Below are 18224 nucleotides of genomic sequence, written 5' to 3'. Positions count from 1 at the left end.
CTACAACAGGAAAAAAAAAAGAACTGTGATACAGTAATGTGGTTTAATTAGCTTTGGTTATCCTTTATCTGGAAAGAGGGCAATTAATCCTTTATATAAGCATCCAGAGAGCTGACTGCATGTAGGTTTAATGAATACTGAAAAGAATATTGTCTAAGGCAATTCCATACAGCTTTGATCCTTGACTGACTCCATTAAAACTGGCCAATTATTTGCTGTTCCACGCAAACCTTTGTTCATCCGAAGTTTTTAAAGCAATTGTAATGTGTTGGTTATTCTATAGGTGCGACTGGAATGGCCAACTGATCTGGCTGTCAATCCAATGGATAACTCACTGTATGTTTTGGAAAATAATGTCATCTTGCGAATCACTGAGAACCATCAGGTTAGCATCATTGCTGGTCGTCCAATGCACTGTCAGGTTCCTGGGATAGACTACTCTCTTAGTAAACTGGCCATTCATTCTGCTTTGGAGTCAGCCAGTGCCATCGCCATCTCACACGCTGGTATTCTTTACATCAGTGAGACAGATGAAAAAAAAATTAACCGCCTTCGTCAGGTCACCACGAATGGTGAGATTTGCCTTCTGGCTGGGGCAGCCTCAGACTGTGACTGCAAAAACGACGTCAACTGTAATTGCTATGCTGGGGATGATGCTTATGCTACTGATGCCATCTTAAACACTCCATCCTCCTTAGCTGTGGCACCAGATGGTACGATTTACATAGCAGATCTTGGAAACATACGCATCAGAGCCGTCAGCAAAAATAAACCAGTCCTCAATGCTTTCAACCAATATGAAATTGCTTCACCAAGAGAGCAGGAGCTGTACATCTTCAACATTGATGGCATCCATCAATATACTCTCAGTCTTGTCACGGGAGAATATCTATATAATTTCACCTATAGTGTTGATAACGATGTGACTGAATTGGTTGATAACAATGGCAACTCTTTAAAAATTAGGCGGGATACAAATGGAGCTGCACGCCATTTTTTAATGCCTGACAATCAAATTGTGACTCTTGCTGTCAGCTCCAATGGTGGTCTTAAAGGAGTGTCAAGCCAGACCTTGGAACTTGGATTAATGACCTATCATGGAAGCAGTGGTCTCCTGGCAACAAAAAGTGATGAAACGGGATGGACAACCTTTTATGAGTAAGGCTGTTTTTAGAATAATCTATAGTGCATATTCATTGTCTATCTGAGTAATCATCTGTCTTCATAAGGAATAAGTTAATACATTTTTTTCCCATGCAGGATGTCTCAGATAAGGTAGGTCTAAGCAAGTTGAGTGGTCTCCAAAGGGAGCCTGAGCACTCACTTTTGCATGCATTTGTTTAGTCTTATTGTATCAGTATGGGTTTTCATATAGCTTGAATCGTTTTATGCAAAAATAAAATTTGACAGAGTCAAAGACGGAGCCAAAGAATAGAGAAAACATTGGTAAGAGAACATTGAATGAATTAACCAGTGCTCTGGTCAATCATGGGGAAAAATAATACCATTATAGTTCATTTACATCTTTTTTATCTATATTAAGAATGCAGTAATATATTCTTATAAGAAATAATGCATATAGAACAATTTGATGTAATAGTTAGGACACCAGGAGACTATGAATTCTAGTCCTGCCTTAGGCATGAAAGCTATCTGAGTGACCTTGGGCCAATCAGTCTTTCTCAACCTAAGTCAGCTCTCAGGGCTGTTACTGCAGCAAAATTAGGATGAGGAAGTCGTATTGGATATGTTTACTGCCTTGAGTTATTTATAAAAAATAATAAAGGTGGAATAATGTTTGTTTTTTTTTAAAAAAAGGCACCACATAGTCTTTATTATTGAACCCAGAGAAAAACAATTTTGAAGTAATTTTGAAGATAGAGCTTTGTAAAAGTGGGTGTAATTTTGAAATGCCTAAAGAATTTATTGGTGCCCAGTACTAGTAGGACAAAACTTTGTTAACCTTGTCTGTCAGGATAGAGGATATTTATTTGCCCTATTTATACTGCCTAATAGACTGTGGCTACACCCCAGTAATCTTCCTTCCCACAGGGATATCAATATTACAGTTACTTTTGGAATTCCGGTAACAAATCTTGCCCTTCAAATGTCAGGATAGTGGGATTATGTTCTATACAAGCAGATAAACCATTGATAAAATTTACCGATTGCTTGTTTCTGCAAATAGTGAGGAAATCGCATCCTAAAACATATATTTTAAAAAATCTATGTGATATACTGTTTCCAGAGAATCCAAAAATTGCACTTACTTCGGGAATTAGGTTAGAAAGAAAATGCTTTTCTATATAATTGCAAGAGATTAAAGTGTTGTGCATTTTTGAAAAAAAATAACCTACACAAGCAAAGCAGTTTTTTTTAATTGGCATTCTGCAAATATGGATGATGAAAACTACTAATTTTCAAAAAGATAATTTCATAGATATAAATGGATAAAATATTAACATATACATCTAAGCTAGTTGTCTATCTTTCACATAGAGTTTGCATTCAAAAATAAAATAACTACTTATAAGAAAGCATGCAAACTTTGTATGCTAAGAATAAGCTACATTACCTAACTCTATTGCTAAAAGTTTAGCCCCACACTGTCCAAAGTGGAATACTTTTTTAGGAACACATTTGCTATAGATGAATATTTGCATGTTAGGAAATTGTCCATTGTAATGGACAATCAAGATAGTGCCTCAGATCTATTCACAAGAAGCTTGCTATTTCACGTGAGCATTTGTACACTTGGTTCCTCACAATGTTCCAGTCTGAATCTAATGCTAAATTACTGAATTTAGAGGGGGGGGGGTGTCGGGAGATCATCAGTTTCTTCTCCCCTCTTCTCCTTGGGTACAGCCACCCTAAGATTAGCAGCTTCAGATTCTTAGTTTATCATTAGATCAGCTTTCAATTATATTTGAACCAAACCAAAAGCTTAAAAAAGCCAAGATTTTTTTAATAAATCAATGATTTATTTATTTTTTCTACTTTTGACCAGTTTCTTTCAAAAAATGATGATTTAAACTAACTACAGATTCAGGTATCACTAAAATGCAGTCAGTGCAACACAGGAGGCAGAAACAACAGCGAAGTAAAAGGAAAACTGTGTAGACTTAGTTTGACAATTCTGATCATAATTATAGTTGTTTTACATGAGACTAAAACAATCTGTGTACATAATAACAATTACACAAGAAACTTGCATCTAAGGGCCTTTCTCTGTTACTGACTTATCTAGCCATACCTGACCGGCAGCTATACTGGTCAATGACTGAAATAAAGATTTGATTTGACAACTGGCACAATGCTGCTACATCTAACTCTTCAGTTAGACAACAGCTGAATGGCAGCTGATGAGATTCAGAGGCGGGGAAGAGTGTGTACATCAGCCAATAAGCATAGATCCCTTCCATTACTGGACACCTGCTTTTTCAATCACATCATATGAAGTAAAATGGAAGAGATTATGTAAACCTTGTGGTGGCTGTTAAATGCACTGATATTAGGTTAAAGAAGGAAACACTGTTTAAATATTAGTACAGCTAAAGATGACAGATATTCCCCTCACTCATGGACCAGATATGAAATTCAAATAGCCTCATGAAGACATGGAAGAAAAAAGTTGCATTGCTTGGTACAAGTGGGTTCAAATAGGCAGACCTACAATATGAGAATTACACTTTTCAGAAGAAATGCCTGTTGCAAATACGTCCTGTGTACATTTATTATTTCCACACCCTCACCCCAAGTCATGCTTTTCGATGAACCGAAAGAAGCGTTTCTTCATTTTGACTATTAATGGCTTCTTGGTTTTTTAATGTATGATTCTCATACCAAACAAACGTAATTTGAGAGCATAAATAATCATATGTCTGGTTTTGCTGATTGAAAGATCTATTCATTTTTGGTTATTTTGATGAAATTTGTCACTGAAGAAGTTCAGCAGTGCCATCTGCAGGTCAGTTTGTAAAATTATAGTAAACAGGTGCAGACCTTTCTTAAATCTTACTGATAAAAGTTGCAATATGGCTTTCAAGAGTAGTAAATGGGTGACCACATCCCATTAGTCCTGGTTTGCAAGACTAACTTACAATGTATTTGTAACATTCTTCATCCAATATAGCATGAAGTACTGTTTTGAACAGTAAAGGAGAAGAAAAAAGAATGGGTTGATTAAAGTTTTCTTTATTTTAGTTTTTGGAGGGTATTTTTTTTAAGCTTCATTAGTTTATTTATTTGTTTGTTTGTTTGTTTACTTATTCATTTACTTACTTATTTACCCTGTTTCCCCCAAAATAAGACATCTCCTGATAATAAGCCCAATCAGGCTTTTGAATGCATGGCAATAAAGCCAAGCACTTATTTCAGGGTTCAAAAAATTATAAGACAGGGTCTTATTTACTGGGAAACATGGTATTTATTATAAAATTTATCTAACCATCCATTTCCCCAAGATGGAAGATAAAGTGTTTTTTAATGACTAGCCAAGGTTTATAATTAAAGTAATAGTTAAGTAGCAGATCATGCAGAATAATGGTAAATGGTGTGTGTGTGTGTGTGTGTGTGTGTGTGTGTGTGTGACTTTCAAAAGACACACAATTTGTTAACCTGCAGAATAAGGTGCCAATGAGAGGAATGGATGGAGTTCGAGATTATTTTGGAAATGTTGAAAAAAGTAAATTTTCTTGAGGGAAACTATGCAGGAAAGAATGGTGTAGAGCCTTCCTTATCTGTTTTCACCCTGGAACAGAAGCAAACCAATATGCCATTACTCCTGGTGCAGAAATTCTGCCAAGTCCTATGCGATTTTTCATTCTGAAATGACTATTGGCTGATCCCACTAGCGTAGACAACTCATGAATCTTTACTACTGTAAACATAGCAAGTCTCTGAATAAAACATAGACAAGCATAATACACATTAGAAACACTCAAAGCAATAATCATCACATATTTTAGAAATAAACATAATATACTGACTGTGACTATCCCATAAGATTCCCTCCTTTAGTAATATACCTTAATTTTGGCATTTTAATAGTTCTCTGATGTTTCGTGGCTGCTGATTCTCCCATGCACTCATCAGATCCCAGGAAATGTCCTGCTCCATCATACTAACTGTGTGCAATAAATGTTTTACAGCTGCCTCCTGCCTCAATCCATTGGATAATTAAGTCATATTGTCAAGCTTCTGTTGCAAACTAGTCAAGACATTCTTTTTCCAGCGGATGGCAAGAATTTTTTTTCAGGACATTTGATCCTCCCATATGATATTCAGTCTGTTGCTTCCTTTTCTTTCTCGACAATTCTCTATCTCCACATAACTCAATGGGCTTACACAATGGTATAATTTGCCACTATCTATTATTAGTATGCCATTAATATTTCACTGTTTCCCTTATTTTTTCTTCCTTCTTTTCAAAGCTTTATACATATATACAGACAGACAGACAGACAGACCCAAAATTGCTAAATTAAAAAGAAATATCAAAAAGATTTATTTCTCCTGCCAAGTGAGGAATTGCTAGTATTCTGTCAAAAATAGCAAATATAGTAGAACTTCTTGATCTGATATACAAAAATCTCAATGTTCCAAAGGTGCTTTTTCAAGAGGCAACTGGACTTTCTGGTTTTTCTTTGAAGACATTTCACTTCTCATCCAAGAAGCTTCGTCAGCTCTGACTGGGGAATGGAAGGATGTATACTTCTTGCAGACAGCTGGTCACTTACATTCTTTTACCAAGTTGTTCAGGACACCTGAGGATTTATCTGTGTTGACTCACTAAAAGAATGCAAATGACCAGCTGTCTGCAAGGAGTATAAATCCTTCCATTCCCCACCATCCAATCAGAGCTGAAGAAGCTTCTTGGATGAGAAGCGAAACATTTTCAAAGAAAAAACAGAAAGTCTAGTTGCTTCTTGAAAAAGCACCTTTGGGTGCTTTTGACCTGGATGACTGAGACTCTCTATAGACAAAAATCTCAATGGCCAGTACATGATAGCAGAGTTGTGTTTTTCTGTATTGCCGTTTACTACCTAGTGGTCATCTGGAATTTTTTGGTACCAGTTTTTGTCACCCTATTATTTACCCCTGCATGTCAAATAATTGTTCTTATCTGAGCTTATGTCTCAAGTCACTTTATTGGTTCCATACATTTCCCACATAACACTGAATCCTAGTGAGAAAAATGACCAGGTATAATATTACAGCATTTTATTTAATGTGACTATTATTTAGCTTTCTAATGGTATAGCCTTTAGAGGGCCTCTGGAGCTATTGGATGGATCAGTAGGTCCTTAGGCAGAGGAGTGTTCTCCTTCCATCATTTATAAGGTATTGACAGCAAAAACTGGGCACTCTAAAGGCAGCTTTGGATTATCTGTTTTGTCGGGATGGTTTTGGCTCTGTCTGCCTAGTTGAATTGCTTGTGAAATAATTGAACCTATTTGCAAGATGGATATACTGTCTGAAATACTGAAGGCCTATGTTTAAAAGAAGAAAGGAATGAATATCTGGTATGGGGAAGATTGCTGTATTTATTTTGAGATGTAAAAAGAAGAAATAATAGAAGAATGGGAGATATGATTACATTCTGTAAATATATCAGAAGGGTTCAATAATAATTTTCCAGGGATGATTACGTGGAAAAAAGAAATTCCCAAAGGTATACTGTTTCCAGTAAATCATCCTTTTGATCATACATCGTATTTTCTTTGGTATGTGAACTTAACAGTATATTCCCTAAAAATCTGTAATTATTTAATACTAAAAATTATTCCAATTATTTGTCTTTGGTTAATAGATTTGTTTCATAATCTGTTTAACATTTCTTTTAAGCCCAGGTAGTGCATGTCTGATTTAGCTCAGATTCAGCCACTTAAATGAGATTTTTCTTTTTTCAGTTATGACCATGAAGGACGCCTTACCAATGTAACTCGCCCTACTGGTGTAGTAACCAGCCTTCATCGTGAAATGGAAAAGTCTATTACTATAGATATTGAAAATTCCAACCGTGATGATGATGTCACAGTAATTACCAATCTTTCCTCTGTGGAGGCTTCCTACACAGTTGTTCAAGGTACAGAAATACACTTCCCAAAGACTTTACACAGTTGTGTGAGTAACAATAATGGCAAAAGATAATATAACCAACAACCAGTGGGGAAAATGTTTATGTAGCTTTTGGTCTGCTTAAAAATTTGATAACACCAGCTTTAATTTAATATTAATTCAAAGATCATCACTATTTCTTGATTCAGAAGACTCCCCTTCATTCCTGCCATCTTTTTCTGGATAGGTTGGCAATAGGTGTTCAGTGTCAGTACAAATGTATTTATTTTATTTTTTATTTATTTATTTATTTTGTCATAAGGGTATATATAAGCATAAGCATGAAATAACTATATGACATATAAGCATATATATAAATATAAGCATGAAATAATTATACGAGTTGGATACAATCAAGGGGAACATTAGGACAGGAAAAATAGGCACGTTGGTGTTCTTATGCACGCCCCTTACAAACCTCTTAGGAATGGGGTGAGGTCAATAGTAGATAGTCTTTGGTTAAAGCTTTGGGGATTTTGGGAAGAGACCACAGAGTCAGGTAGTGCATTCTTGGCATTAACAACTCTGTTACTGAAGTCATATTTTCTGCAATCAAGATTGGAGCGGTTCACATTAAACTTAAATCTATTGTGTGCTCGTGTATTGTTGTGATTGAAGCTGAAGTAGTCTTCAACAGGAAGGACATTGTAACAGATGATTCTATGAGTTAAGCTCAGGTCATGCCGAAGGCGGCGGAGTTCTAAATTTTCTAAACCCAGGATTTCAAGTCTGGTGGCATAAGGTATTTTGTTGTAATCAGAGGAGTGGAAAACTCTTCTTGTAAAATATTTCTGGACACGCTCAATTGTATTAATGTCCGAAATGAGGTGTGGGTTCCAGACAGGCGAGCTGTATTCAAGAATTGGTCTTGCAAATGTTTTGTATGCTCTGGTTAGTAGTGTAATATTTCTGGAGAAGAAGCTATGCAAGATTAAGTTTACAACTCTTAGAGCCTTTTTTGGGATGTAGTTGCAGTGGGCTTTGGCACTTAAATCATTGTCCTCCTTTGGCAGGAAAAGCCAAACACAAGTAAAGGAAGCAAACAAACATATGGTTCTATTTCACTTCATTTTTTTTCCTAGGAAGAACTGTCTCTCTCTAAATACAACCAATTTTGCTTTATATGTTTAATGTGCAGCACGTTTTGCAGCTGTAAAAGTAAGGCACATATTTTTTATAGTTACTTCATCCATTTGAAGGTAAGTATAAGGTTGTCCCCAGTCGTGGGATTCAAATAATTTAACAACTGATTCTCTGCCTTAATGATTTCTTCCAACAACCAGTTCACCAAACTGCTCAGAAAGTTAACTACTTTCTACTTTTTTAGTTAACTGCTCAGAAAGTTAACTAAAGTTCGAAGTGGTGCGAACTGGCTGAATCCCACCACTGATTGTCTCCTATACTCATTGTCAGAAATGGATAAATCAAATAAACAGGAATTGTTGTTCACTTGGGGCCCTTCTTCTGGAAGCAATCTTTAAAGGCCCTCTGATCTTGATAGCAGAGAAATAGCTTACAACAGTTTTTTTTAAACTGTCTAGCTTCTGTTAAACTGTTAAACTTTAACTTCTAGCTTCTATGACAAAACCATTTTAACTGTTTTATTTTAGGCAATCCCAAATACTAAACAATGGAAGTAATTAAAGAATTACAGAGCCAACAAAACCAACATTATTTTTCATATTGTCAGGTTCTAGTTTCACCAACTGAAAGTAATCTGAAGTTCTCCATCCAAGTGCACGAATATTAAAAATCAATGAGTTCTATTATAATCTCCATCTATATAATATTCCATAATCTTTGAAATACAGAATCCTGTTTTTTCTAGTGTCTCAGTGGTTTTATTTCTTTGAAGGAGAGATTGCAGTTTCATCCTCTATTCTATTAATAATTTACTTGCCTATTATTTGTTAAGTCTGCTGAAAAATTATTCCAGCTAAGACTGTTATTTGAGGAAATAGTCCACTTTTTCATTAAAATGTATCAATATCCTGATGATATCCTAAAAGAACTGGGTGACACAGTGCTGTTCAGTATAACTAAATGGGAAATATATTCTGTTCATTTCAATTGCTAAATTAGTTTGTGAAGTTCCACATTTCCATGTGGGCCCTGGCTGATGTCTCTTGTTTGACAAATCAACATATCACTACTATATGACAAATGACAGACTCCTTTTGTGTTGCACCTTTATGCTTGGCTTCGCTTGACTGCTTTCCTGTCTAAAACAAATCTTGTATAGATTATCTTCCTTTCAACAGCAAATGCCTTTTCAACATTTAACATAAAATTCTCCGAAGACTAAGGGAGACTAAATGTACATAGTGTGTCTGAAATTTAATACAGATTTCAGAGGATTCTTTTCATGAGAATAAACAATAACATCTCCAATTGGTCATCAGACAAAACATCTTTTGATAGAAATGCTCTTTTTCTTCTTCCAAAAATCCTACTCATATAGTTTTATGTATCCAGACAAAAAAATATTTAGGACAGAAGAATTAGAGAGTCTTAAAATGAAATCAAAATTACATTAACCTTAATTACTTTGGGCCAAATACAAGTTGCCAAAATTTGAGAAAGCATTGCATGGGAAAATTATGCTCTTGTACAATTGCCACACATTATACATTGTTTTCTTACTCATAATTAGAGATCCGTGACAACATTTGTCCTTTAACCCTCCAAATGCAGAAAACTCTAATATTTTGCAATCAAATAAGCTTCTTGCCTCATTTTAGGGTTTCCTCAGGTTACATTTCTGTCTGTGATTCTAGTAAAACATAAGATCAGTCTCCAGCCTGATTTTAACAGCTATCAAAAGATTCATGATTTCCGGGGTTACTTGCCTGCTGTGTACTATCTTGCTTTTCTCCATGTCCTATTCCTATTCAAGTTCTACTTGTAACATGATACAAAATAGAGATTTGTTACTTCCAGTATAGAATTTCTAGAATTATCTTTGAAACAGAAAGTCTGTTCAATGCCCTTTTTTTTACAATTGAACTATATCATTACCTAGAGTTATATATTTAAGATGGATATGTACAGAATACACATTTTCTAAACCAACCATCCAGTGGTGAGATTCAGCCAGTTCACACCACTTCGGGAGAACTGGTTGTTAACTTTCTGAGCAGTTTGGCAAACTGGTTGTTGGAAGAAATCATTAGGGGAGAGAACTGGTTGTTAAATTACTTGAATCCCACCACTGCAACCATCACAATTTTTTCATATAGAGAGTTATCTAAAGTTAGGTTAAAGATATCCACAGACGTTTTTCATTGGTTAATAAAAATATTTCACCTATTTCAAGCTTTGTGTGGCTGCATCAATGCAAACAAATCATATCAATTATCCACTCAGTATACTCAAGTTACAGGTGAAGTTCTTGATTGTGTATGCTGTGCATCTTGTCTAGTTCTGAATCAGTTAGACAATTGTACAGGTGATTGAGGTTCCTGAATCTCTTTTTAATCCATTTACTTAATGGATATTAATCCATATTAATCATTAAAAAGCTACCGTTATATTAACCAATGTGCTTGCCTGTAAAATAAACTACTTTATTGTGCTAGGAACTATTTTAATGACTTTATTCTCACTAGTGAAAACTTCAAGATAACTATTATGATTTTGTAGAAAGATATTTACTTAGTTATTTACACATTTATATCCCATCGCAAATGGAAGATTTGTTGCGGCTTTCACAATATGAAAAGTTCATTAGAACATACACAGTATCCTGAACCTAAAAAAAATCATCTATTAATAGATCATTTCAACAAGAGTCACAAGGACAAAATACCTCTAATACTCTCAGAACCTAAAGAACTGGTTCATAATTGGGTCTTTATGCAGCATTGCATTATTCCATTTTTTAGTTTCCAGAATCCTTTTTTTAATCAACATCTGTATGTATAAAAATATTAGATATCAAAGTACATTTTCTGGAATAGGAAAGAATGGGATTCACCTTCTTTAAGAAACAACTCACATTTTCAAAGAATAACTTTCTTACATACATATTTCTCTATCTGACTCATTCCGTGGTTTATTGTACGAATTCTTTCTAAATCAGGTCAATCTACAATGCGTACCAAAAACATCAGGTGTTTATTATACAAACAGGGCAAAGTTCTCCATCCCAGTGTGTGAATATTAAATATCACTCCTTGAAAGGTTTATCCTTCATATGGCTTTGTGAAAAACTTTAAGCAGTTCTTCTCAGTGAAAAGATTTTCAACAAGAAAATCCTATGTATCTCACTTCATAACCTCAGTGTACTGAATCCTGAACTACATTTGTTATGTACATATTTAAAGGTTCTATTATCCCTTTGCAAGGTTACTTGTCTGGTTTGCATCTTCAGTTACAATCTCTGTTATTCCCTTATTGATTTGTTTTGAACTGATTCCTTAAAATTGTTAGAAAGTTGTTATTTCCTATGATAGTTGCTCAACAGTCCTGAAGAGGTATGAATACAAAACCATTTACAACCAAAGCTGCATGTGATTTGCATTATTTATCATTTAAGATAGTCTTTTAATTATTATTAATTCAGTTAGGAGAACTGAAAACCATGTAATTTAAGCACATGCTGCCAAGATGAGCTAGAATAAAGGTTTGTGGGTTTTTTTTGTAAAAAGAAAATCTTCTTAGCCCTGTTGAGCTAAAATGATGAGAATTTAAATTCATTATATGAAGTTAACAAATTAAGAAGGATAAATTTGTATTCATGTAAATACATGAATACATGAATTCATGTATTCATTTTTTACTTGGCTGTGAACCGCCCTGAGTCCTTCGGGAGAAGGGCGGTATACAAATTTAAATAATAAATAAATAAATAAATAAATAGTTGAGGCTATTACAATATGCATCAAAGGACCCTATTTGCTTATTTGCTTTCTTCAGAGCAAGCTATAATTATAGGGAGCAGATTTCATCCAAAAATGCTATTTGCTATTGCTAGTAAAGTCTTTCGTCTGCAAACTCTGCATGCAAAATCTGATGCTGTCTTCAGTAAAACTATACTTCAAAAATGTTTGCCTAGCAATTGTTCATATATGTGCTTTTACAAGGATCAGGAAAAGGACAACTACCTAAAAGAACACTAGACTTAACTTTTTATCTGTTTATCTTTATGATCAGACAACTCCTTCTAAAGGTGTCTTGGAATCTCTATTCTTAAAAATTCCCAAGGTATGGTTGGTACAGACATAGAAACCAAATGACAGCTAGATAATGACCAAAAAAATCACTTGTATTCTGTTTCTTCTCTGTATTAACTCTTTGCCTAGGCCCATTTTTCTGGCAATGTTTGCTCAAGAGACACTTGCCAAGAGAAGCATCTTAGTTGTTCTGTTTGGAGGTAATTAAATTTCTCAACTTAAGAAGAAAAGTTTAAATGTAATCACTGGCAGAGTTCTGCAAAGAAGATAATGGAAACCTTAAAGAAATTATTCAATGCTGCCTATGCAGTATGATACTGTTAACTAAGCTAAAATGAAAAGAATTTTGTGGACGATTGTTTTAAAATTTAAAATAGTGTCATTAAAAATAAATATTGCCGTGGGACAATAACCTTCTCACAAACCAGGGACTATTTTCCAGGGTTATGATTTTTTATTTCTCTCTAGCAGATGATTAATTAGATAGATATTTTCTTTATTACAAAACGATAGTGGTTCTTCGGTGGCAGCTGCTCACTCTGCTGTCTACCGTCTTGCGGGAGAGATTCCTTTTTATTATTCCGAAAACTAGATCAGCCCGTCAAGAATATAACAATCATAAATATCAAGTTTTATTTTTGCAACTTCTGCCAGTCAATAAAAAGCCAGATGTCAAGCTGGCTAGTAATGTTTCTTTAAGGCAGAATGAAAAGTGACACTCATACAAAAGATTGACTCTGGCAGCTCATTCTGTGTGAGCATCATGCCTTAAGTACTGAAACCTAATCTATAACTGAGCTATATATCTGTTAAGGGAGCACTGAAGGCAGTATAGAAAGAATAGAGATGAATCTGTCTTTTCTCTAAAAAAAAAGCTGCAGCCACTTATTTTGATATTTTCAGATTGAATAGATTTCTTGCTGACCCTATACTTCAATTAAATCACTTGCCGCAAACTTTCTCTCAAATTATACATGTATTCACAAACACTAGTGAGGTTTGCAAAATAATAATTATAATAATCAATTGATATTTGATTTACCGTTAAGGAGCAAACAGAAAATATAATTCTAATAACCTGAAATACGTCTTCAGGCTTCAAATATTTTGTAGCATTTCTCTCTACATAAATCAATAATATTGTAAATATCTTACCTTACCTAAACATAAATAGTAATTGTAGGAATATGTCATTTGACCGCTGTAAAAAGATCACACACAAAATTGCTAGTTAGGTAAAACATTTATTTGTATGACTTATGGAATATTTCTTTTTTTCTCAGATCAAGTGAGAAACAGCTATCAGCTCTGCAGTAATGGCACCCTGCGAGTAATGTATGCAAATGGGATGAGTATTAGTTTCCATAGTGAACCACACGTCCTAGCTGGTACTGTGACCCCAGCAATAGGACGATGCAATATTTCACTGCCAATGGAAAATGGCTTAAATTCAATAGAATGGCGTCTCAGAAAGGAACAAATTAAAGGAAAAGTTACGGTGTTCGGAAGAAAGCTCAGGGTAAGCCCTATAACCAATTTGTTTCTCAAATTACTGTGTTCAAGTACAGGTTTCGGCTTTTTCAAAATCTGAAAGCATGTCAGATATTATTCATTCAGAAAACCAGACAACCTCTCTGAAACATCAGAATATGAATGAGCAGATCCAAGCCTTCCACGACAGAGAATCCATGATCATATTTTAGACCAAATATATACAAGGGGGAGAAGATAGAATATTCATGCTTCCTGCTCTTACCTCACACATCACCTTGTAAAATATCCCTTTCTTTCCTATTCGTCCTAATGGACTATAGTAGTACAATGGAACCTGGCTGGAAAAAGAAAACCTCTTACTGAGGGGAAAAGATGGGCCAGTGGCTCACCTGCCCTTTGAGTCATGGTTATTACAAGTAGTAAAAATAAATAACATAAATCATTCTTTAAATGCTGTTGTGGAACTCCTTCATTTCCCCCAGCATGGGAAATATATGCTTTAAAGAATTCTGAAAAAATAGACTTATACAGATGTATGTAAAATATTTCTGTGCTATTTTTCAGCTATACTGACTTCCAAAGCACTTTCACAATTGTGAAAGGATACAGTATCAATAAAAATAAAATTAGTGTAACAAAGGAAGACATCTATCAGTCAAATCTCTGAAAAAGTTGAATTTTGAAAAGTGTTCACTCTAAGACCCTATCCTAAAAGATATCCAGACTCCAAGTCAACTTTTGACATCTGGCAGTCTTGCTGCCTTCATAGCAGACAGCCAATAAAACTGTTGCATCTTTGGTTAGCTAGTGTAACAATTCCTATTTGCATGTTCACTGTTTGGATGCTCATTTTACCTTTTCTTACGACCGGTAGCTAATTACAGTTTTCAGTATGTGAGCTCTTGCTTAATGGTTGGGATGTGAAAGAAAAGTCAAAGAAACACCGTGTCACTTGGCTGGTGATCCATACTGGTTCAATGATCCAGATATCGGTTCAATGATCAATATAAATCCACAGGATCTATATTGGGACAATGTCTGAATTCCCAAAGAAAAGAAATTGGACAAAGAAAATGATTTGGCTGTGGTATATGATAGTGGAGTAACCAAGATCTAAAGCAAAGGCATGACTTTGAAAGCTGATTGTGCATTAGAGTTGGAGCAATGAAAATAAAAGCAGGAGTAAAATTGGATTGCCAAACTATTTCGGTAATGTTGTAAATAACAAATGAAGAGTGGCTCTCATTCAAGCAGGTATATATTTATATCTATATTCTCTGTGTATCTGTCCTCTCCAAAGAGATCCAATAGTCAGAGGTGGAGTAAGAATAAAATGTGGCAACAGATCTCTCCGTCACTTACCAGTGTAGAATTCAAAGCATCATATATGTTGCTTTTCAAATTTCACTGAGTGATGCCCAGCATTGACTTTAAAAAAAAAAAAAAAAGCAACCATTCCAGTTTTCCCAAGTTGTGTTTTCTGAGCAATATTTGTATGCTTCATTCTTAAGATACATTTCAAGGTATATTCCAAAAGGCTGTTTTATGTTTACTGGAGCACAAGAAGGCTTTTGGTAGTAAATAATCTCATTATTGTTTGTTTTTGTGTTGTCTGACTCCAAACCGACTCTAGGTGACATACAATATAAAGAAAATAGGATAAAATTTATAGGCCTCGACTTAATACCACAATTGAGCCCAAAATTTGTGTTGTTAAGTGAGATGTTTATTAAGAGAGTTTTGCCCCATTTTATGACCTTACTTGCCACATTTGTTAAGTGAATCACTGTAGTTGTTAACTTAGTAACATGATTGCTAAGTGAATCCTCGCTTCCCCATTGACTATGCTTGTCAGAAGGTGGCAAAAGGGGATCACATAACCCCAGGACACAGCAACCATGCTAAATATGAGTCAGTTGCCAAGCATGTGAATTTTGATAATGTGACCATGGTTTGATAGTGTGAAAATGGTCGTAAGTCACTTTTTTCAGTGCCGTTGTAACTTTGAACTTTGCCGCTGTCACTAAATGAACTGTTGTTGAGCACTACCTATACAATAAGATAGGTGGTCCCTCAGATATGAGGGATGCTATGTAGTATTCTCTAGGTGATGATCAGCACCTTGAATTGCACCCAGAAGCATCCTGGTTTGTTTACGAGGCAGTGGAATCAAATAGGCTACCAAAGCAAACAAATCAATCAAAATAGAGCTGGAAGGGACCTTCCAGGTTTTCTAGTCCAAGCCCCTGCTCAGACAGGAATCCCTATGCCATTTCAGACAAGTGACTGTCTAGTCTTTTCTTAAAAACCTCCAGTGATGATGCACCCAAAATTTCTGATAGCAAGCTGTTTCACTGATTAATTGTTCTCATTGTTAGGAAATTTTTCCTTGGTGTTAGGTTGTTTCTCTCCTTGATTAGCTTGTTTCTTATCCTGCCCTCTGTTTTTTTGGGAAAATAAGTTTATCCTCTCCTCTTTGTAGCAACCTTTCAAATACTGGACTACGACTATCATGTTCCCCCTAGTCCTTCTTTTCTCTAGACTAGCCAAACTCAAATCCTGCAACTGTTCTTGTTTTTGTCTCTAGGTCTTTAATCATCTTAGTTGTTGTTGTTGTTGTTGTTGTTTTTGCACTTTTTCCAAAGTCTCAACATCTTTTTTTTTTATGGTAATGTAATGGCCAAAACTGGATGCAGTGTTCTAGGTGTGGCCTTACTAAGACTTTATAAAGCGTCTCTAATACTTCATGTGATTTTGATTCTATGCCTCTGTTTATACAAGCAAGGATTGTATTAGCTTTTTTGGCTGCTGCCGCAACTTCTGGCTAATATTTAAGTGATCATCCACTAGGACTCCAAGGTCCCCCTCACAATCACAACTGGTTCAAACCTGTTTTTGAGCCAGGTTTTGCCTAATCTGTACTTGTACCTTTGGTTTTTCCTGCCTTAGTGTAAAACTTTGCTTTTCTGCACATTAAATTTCATTTTGTTGGATAGGACCCATTGTTCAAGTTTGGCCTTTTTGGATCCTGAGCTTGTTTTCTGGGGTGTTAGCTATTACCGCCACTTAGTGTCATCTGCAAATTTGATGAGTTCCCCTTCTATTCCCTCATCTAAGTCATTTATATTGAATAGTACTGGGTCTACCACCAGTAGACTTTGATCACTCAGAAACTTTAATTGGTTCAGAATGTAGCAGGGTGGGAAGTGGTAGACCCAGTACTCTTCTTTGACAGAAGCAGGTAACTTTAAGAAGAAAATGAAAAATGAGTACAGTTTATTGCAAGGGAACCACTTGTAAGATTGGTGCTCAAAAGATCATCTCTCTGAGAGTGAGAATGAAAATTTACCTCTGGGTTTACTGTAAAACTATGCCAACTTTGTCCAAGACTGTCATTTTTATATATGATGGCAACACTATAGTAAAAATACAATCTTTATCAAGCAATGTATTAGGGAAGTTGAAAAAAATAAACACTTCACCTTCTCTGATTTTCTATACTGCTGTCATCCCCACTTTCTGAAATTAGTAATTAACAGTACATATTGAGATAATTAGCAGCAAGGGACGTGAATAACTTTATAAAGTCCAGAATCTAATAGAATGAGTTGTCTGTGAATAACTATAATCTGCACTTCTGATATTTGAGCAAACTAGAAGACCAATGTATAATTTAATATGGATATAAATCAGGGATAAAATCCAGCAAGTTCTGACAGGTTCTGGAGAGCCAGTAGTGGAAATTTTGAGTAGTTCAGCAAACTGGCAAATACCACCTCTGGCCGGCCGTGAATGATCAAAGAAGAGTACTGGGTCTACCACTTCCCACTCTGCTACATTCTGGACCAATTAAAGTTTCTGAGTGATCTTCAAAGTCAACCTTATGTAATGCAATAGTTAAGGTACGACATAATGAGGGTAAATTTGGAGGACTGTCCAGTCCAGGAAGGGATACAATTCATGGGCACATGAAATGGAGCTGTGCAAAAACCTTATGTGCATGTTCAGTCATGGCTAAATTGAAGGTCATATAGAACCTTGTAGACGTAGAAGTGAAACTATGATGACATTTGGGATTCAATCATAAATGTCTTCATTTCAAGCATATAAGTGATTGGTGTAAAATGCTATACTTGAGAAGCTAATTATTAATAGAAGCCACTTATGCTGTTTTTTTTTTCATGCATGAAATCAGCTATTCTCAAATAACAAGTGAAAGCCTTAAATAAATGTCTGTGGTCCTGGCACAAAATAGTAAAATCTTAATAGAGTTACTTGCAGTAATTAGCAAAGTTAAATGTATTTGTCTTACAGCTGATTTCTTCCTAGTCTTAAGGTTTTCAATTTTTCTCTTTCTTTTCTTTCTCTTTTTTCTTTTTTTTCTCTTTTTTTCCCCCTTTGCACATGCAAAACCAACTAAACTTTATCTTTCAACAC

General features: G+C 35.2%; 1 protein-coding gene across 1 annotated transcript in view; it reads left to right on the top strand.

The window, feature by feature from the left end:
* Positions 1–18224, top strand: part of TENM2 (teneurin transmembrane protein 2) — a 970061-nt gene that overhangs the window by 928615 nt on the left and 23222 nt on the right. Inside the window, exons 26-28 of the mRNA XM_058167878.1 lie at positions 284–1158; positions 6912–7087; positions 13577–13812. Of these exons, the coding sequence (XP_058023861.1) occupies positions 284–1158; positions 6912–7087; positions 13577–13812 (1287 nt within the window). The remainder of the gene's footprint in view (positions 1–283; positions 1159–6911; positions 7088–13576; positions 13813–18224) is intronic.

Source organism: Ahaetulla prasina, chromosome 2 (genome assembly GCF_028640845.1).
Source record: "Ahaetulla prasina isolate Xishuangbanna chromosome 2, ASM2864084v1, whole genome shotgun sequence".
Classification (NCBI taxonomy): domain Eukaryota; kingdom Metazoa; phylum Chordata; class Lepidosauria; order Squamata; family Colubridae; genus Ahaetulla; species Ahaetulla prasina.
Note: the sequence above shows the minus strand (reverse complement) of the source record. Positions and strands in the feature narration are given on the sequence as shown.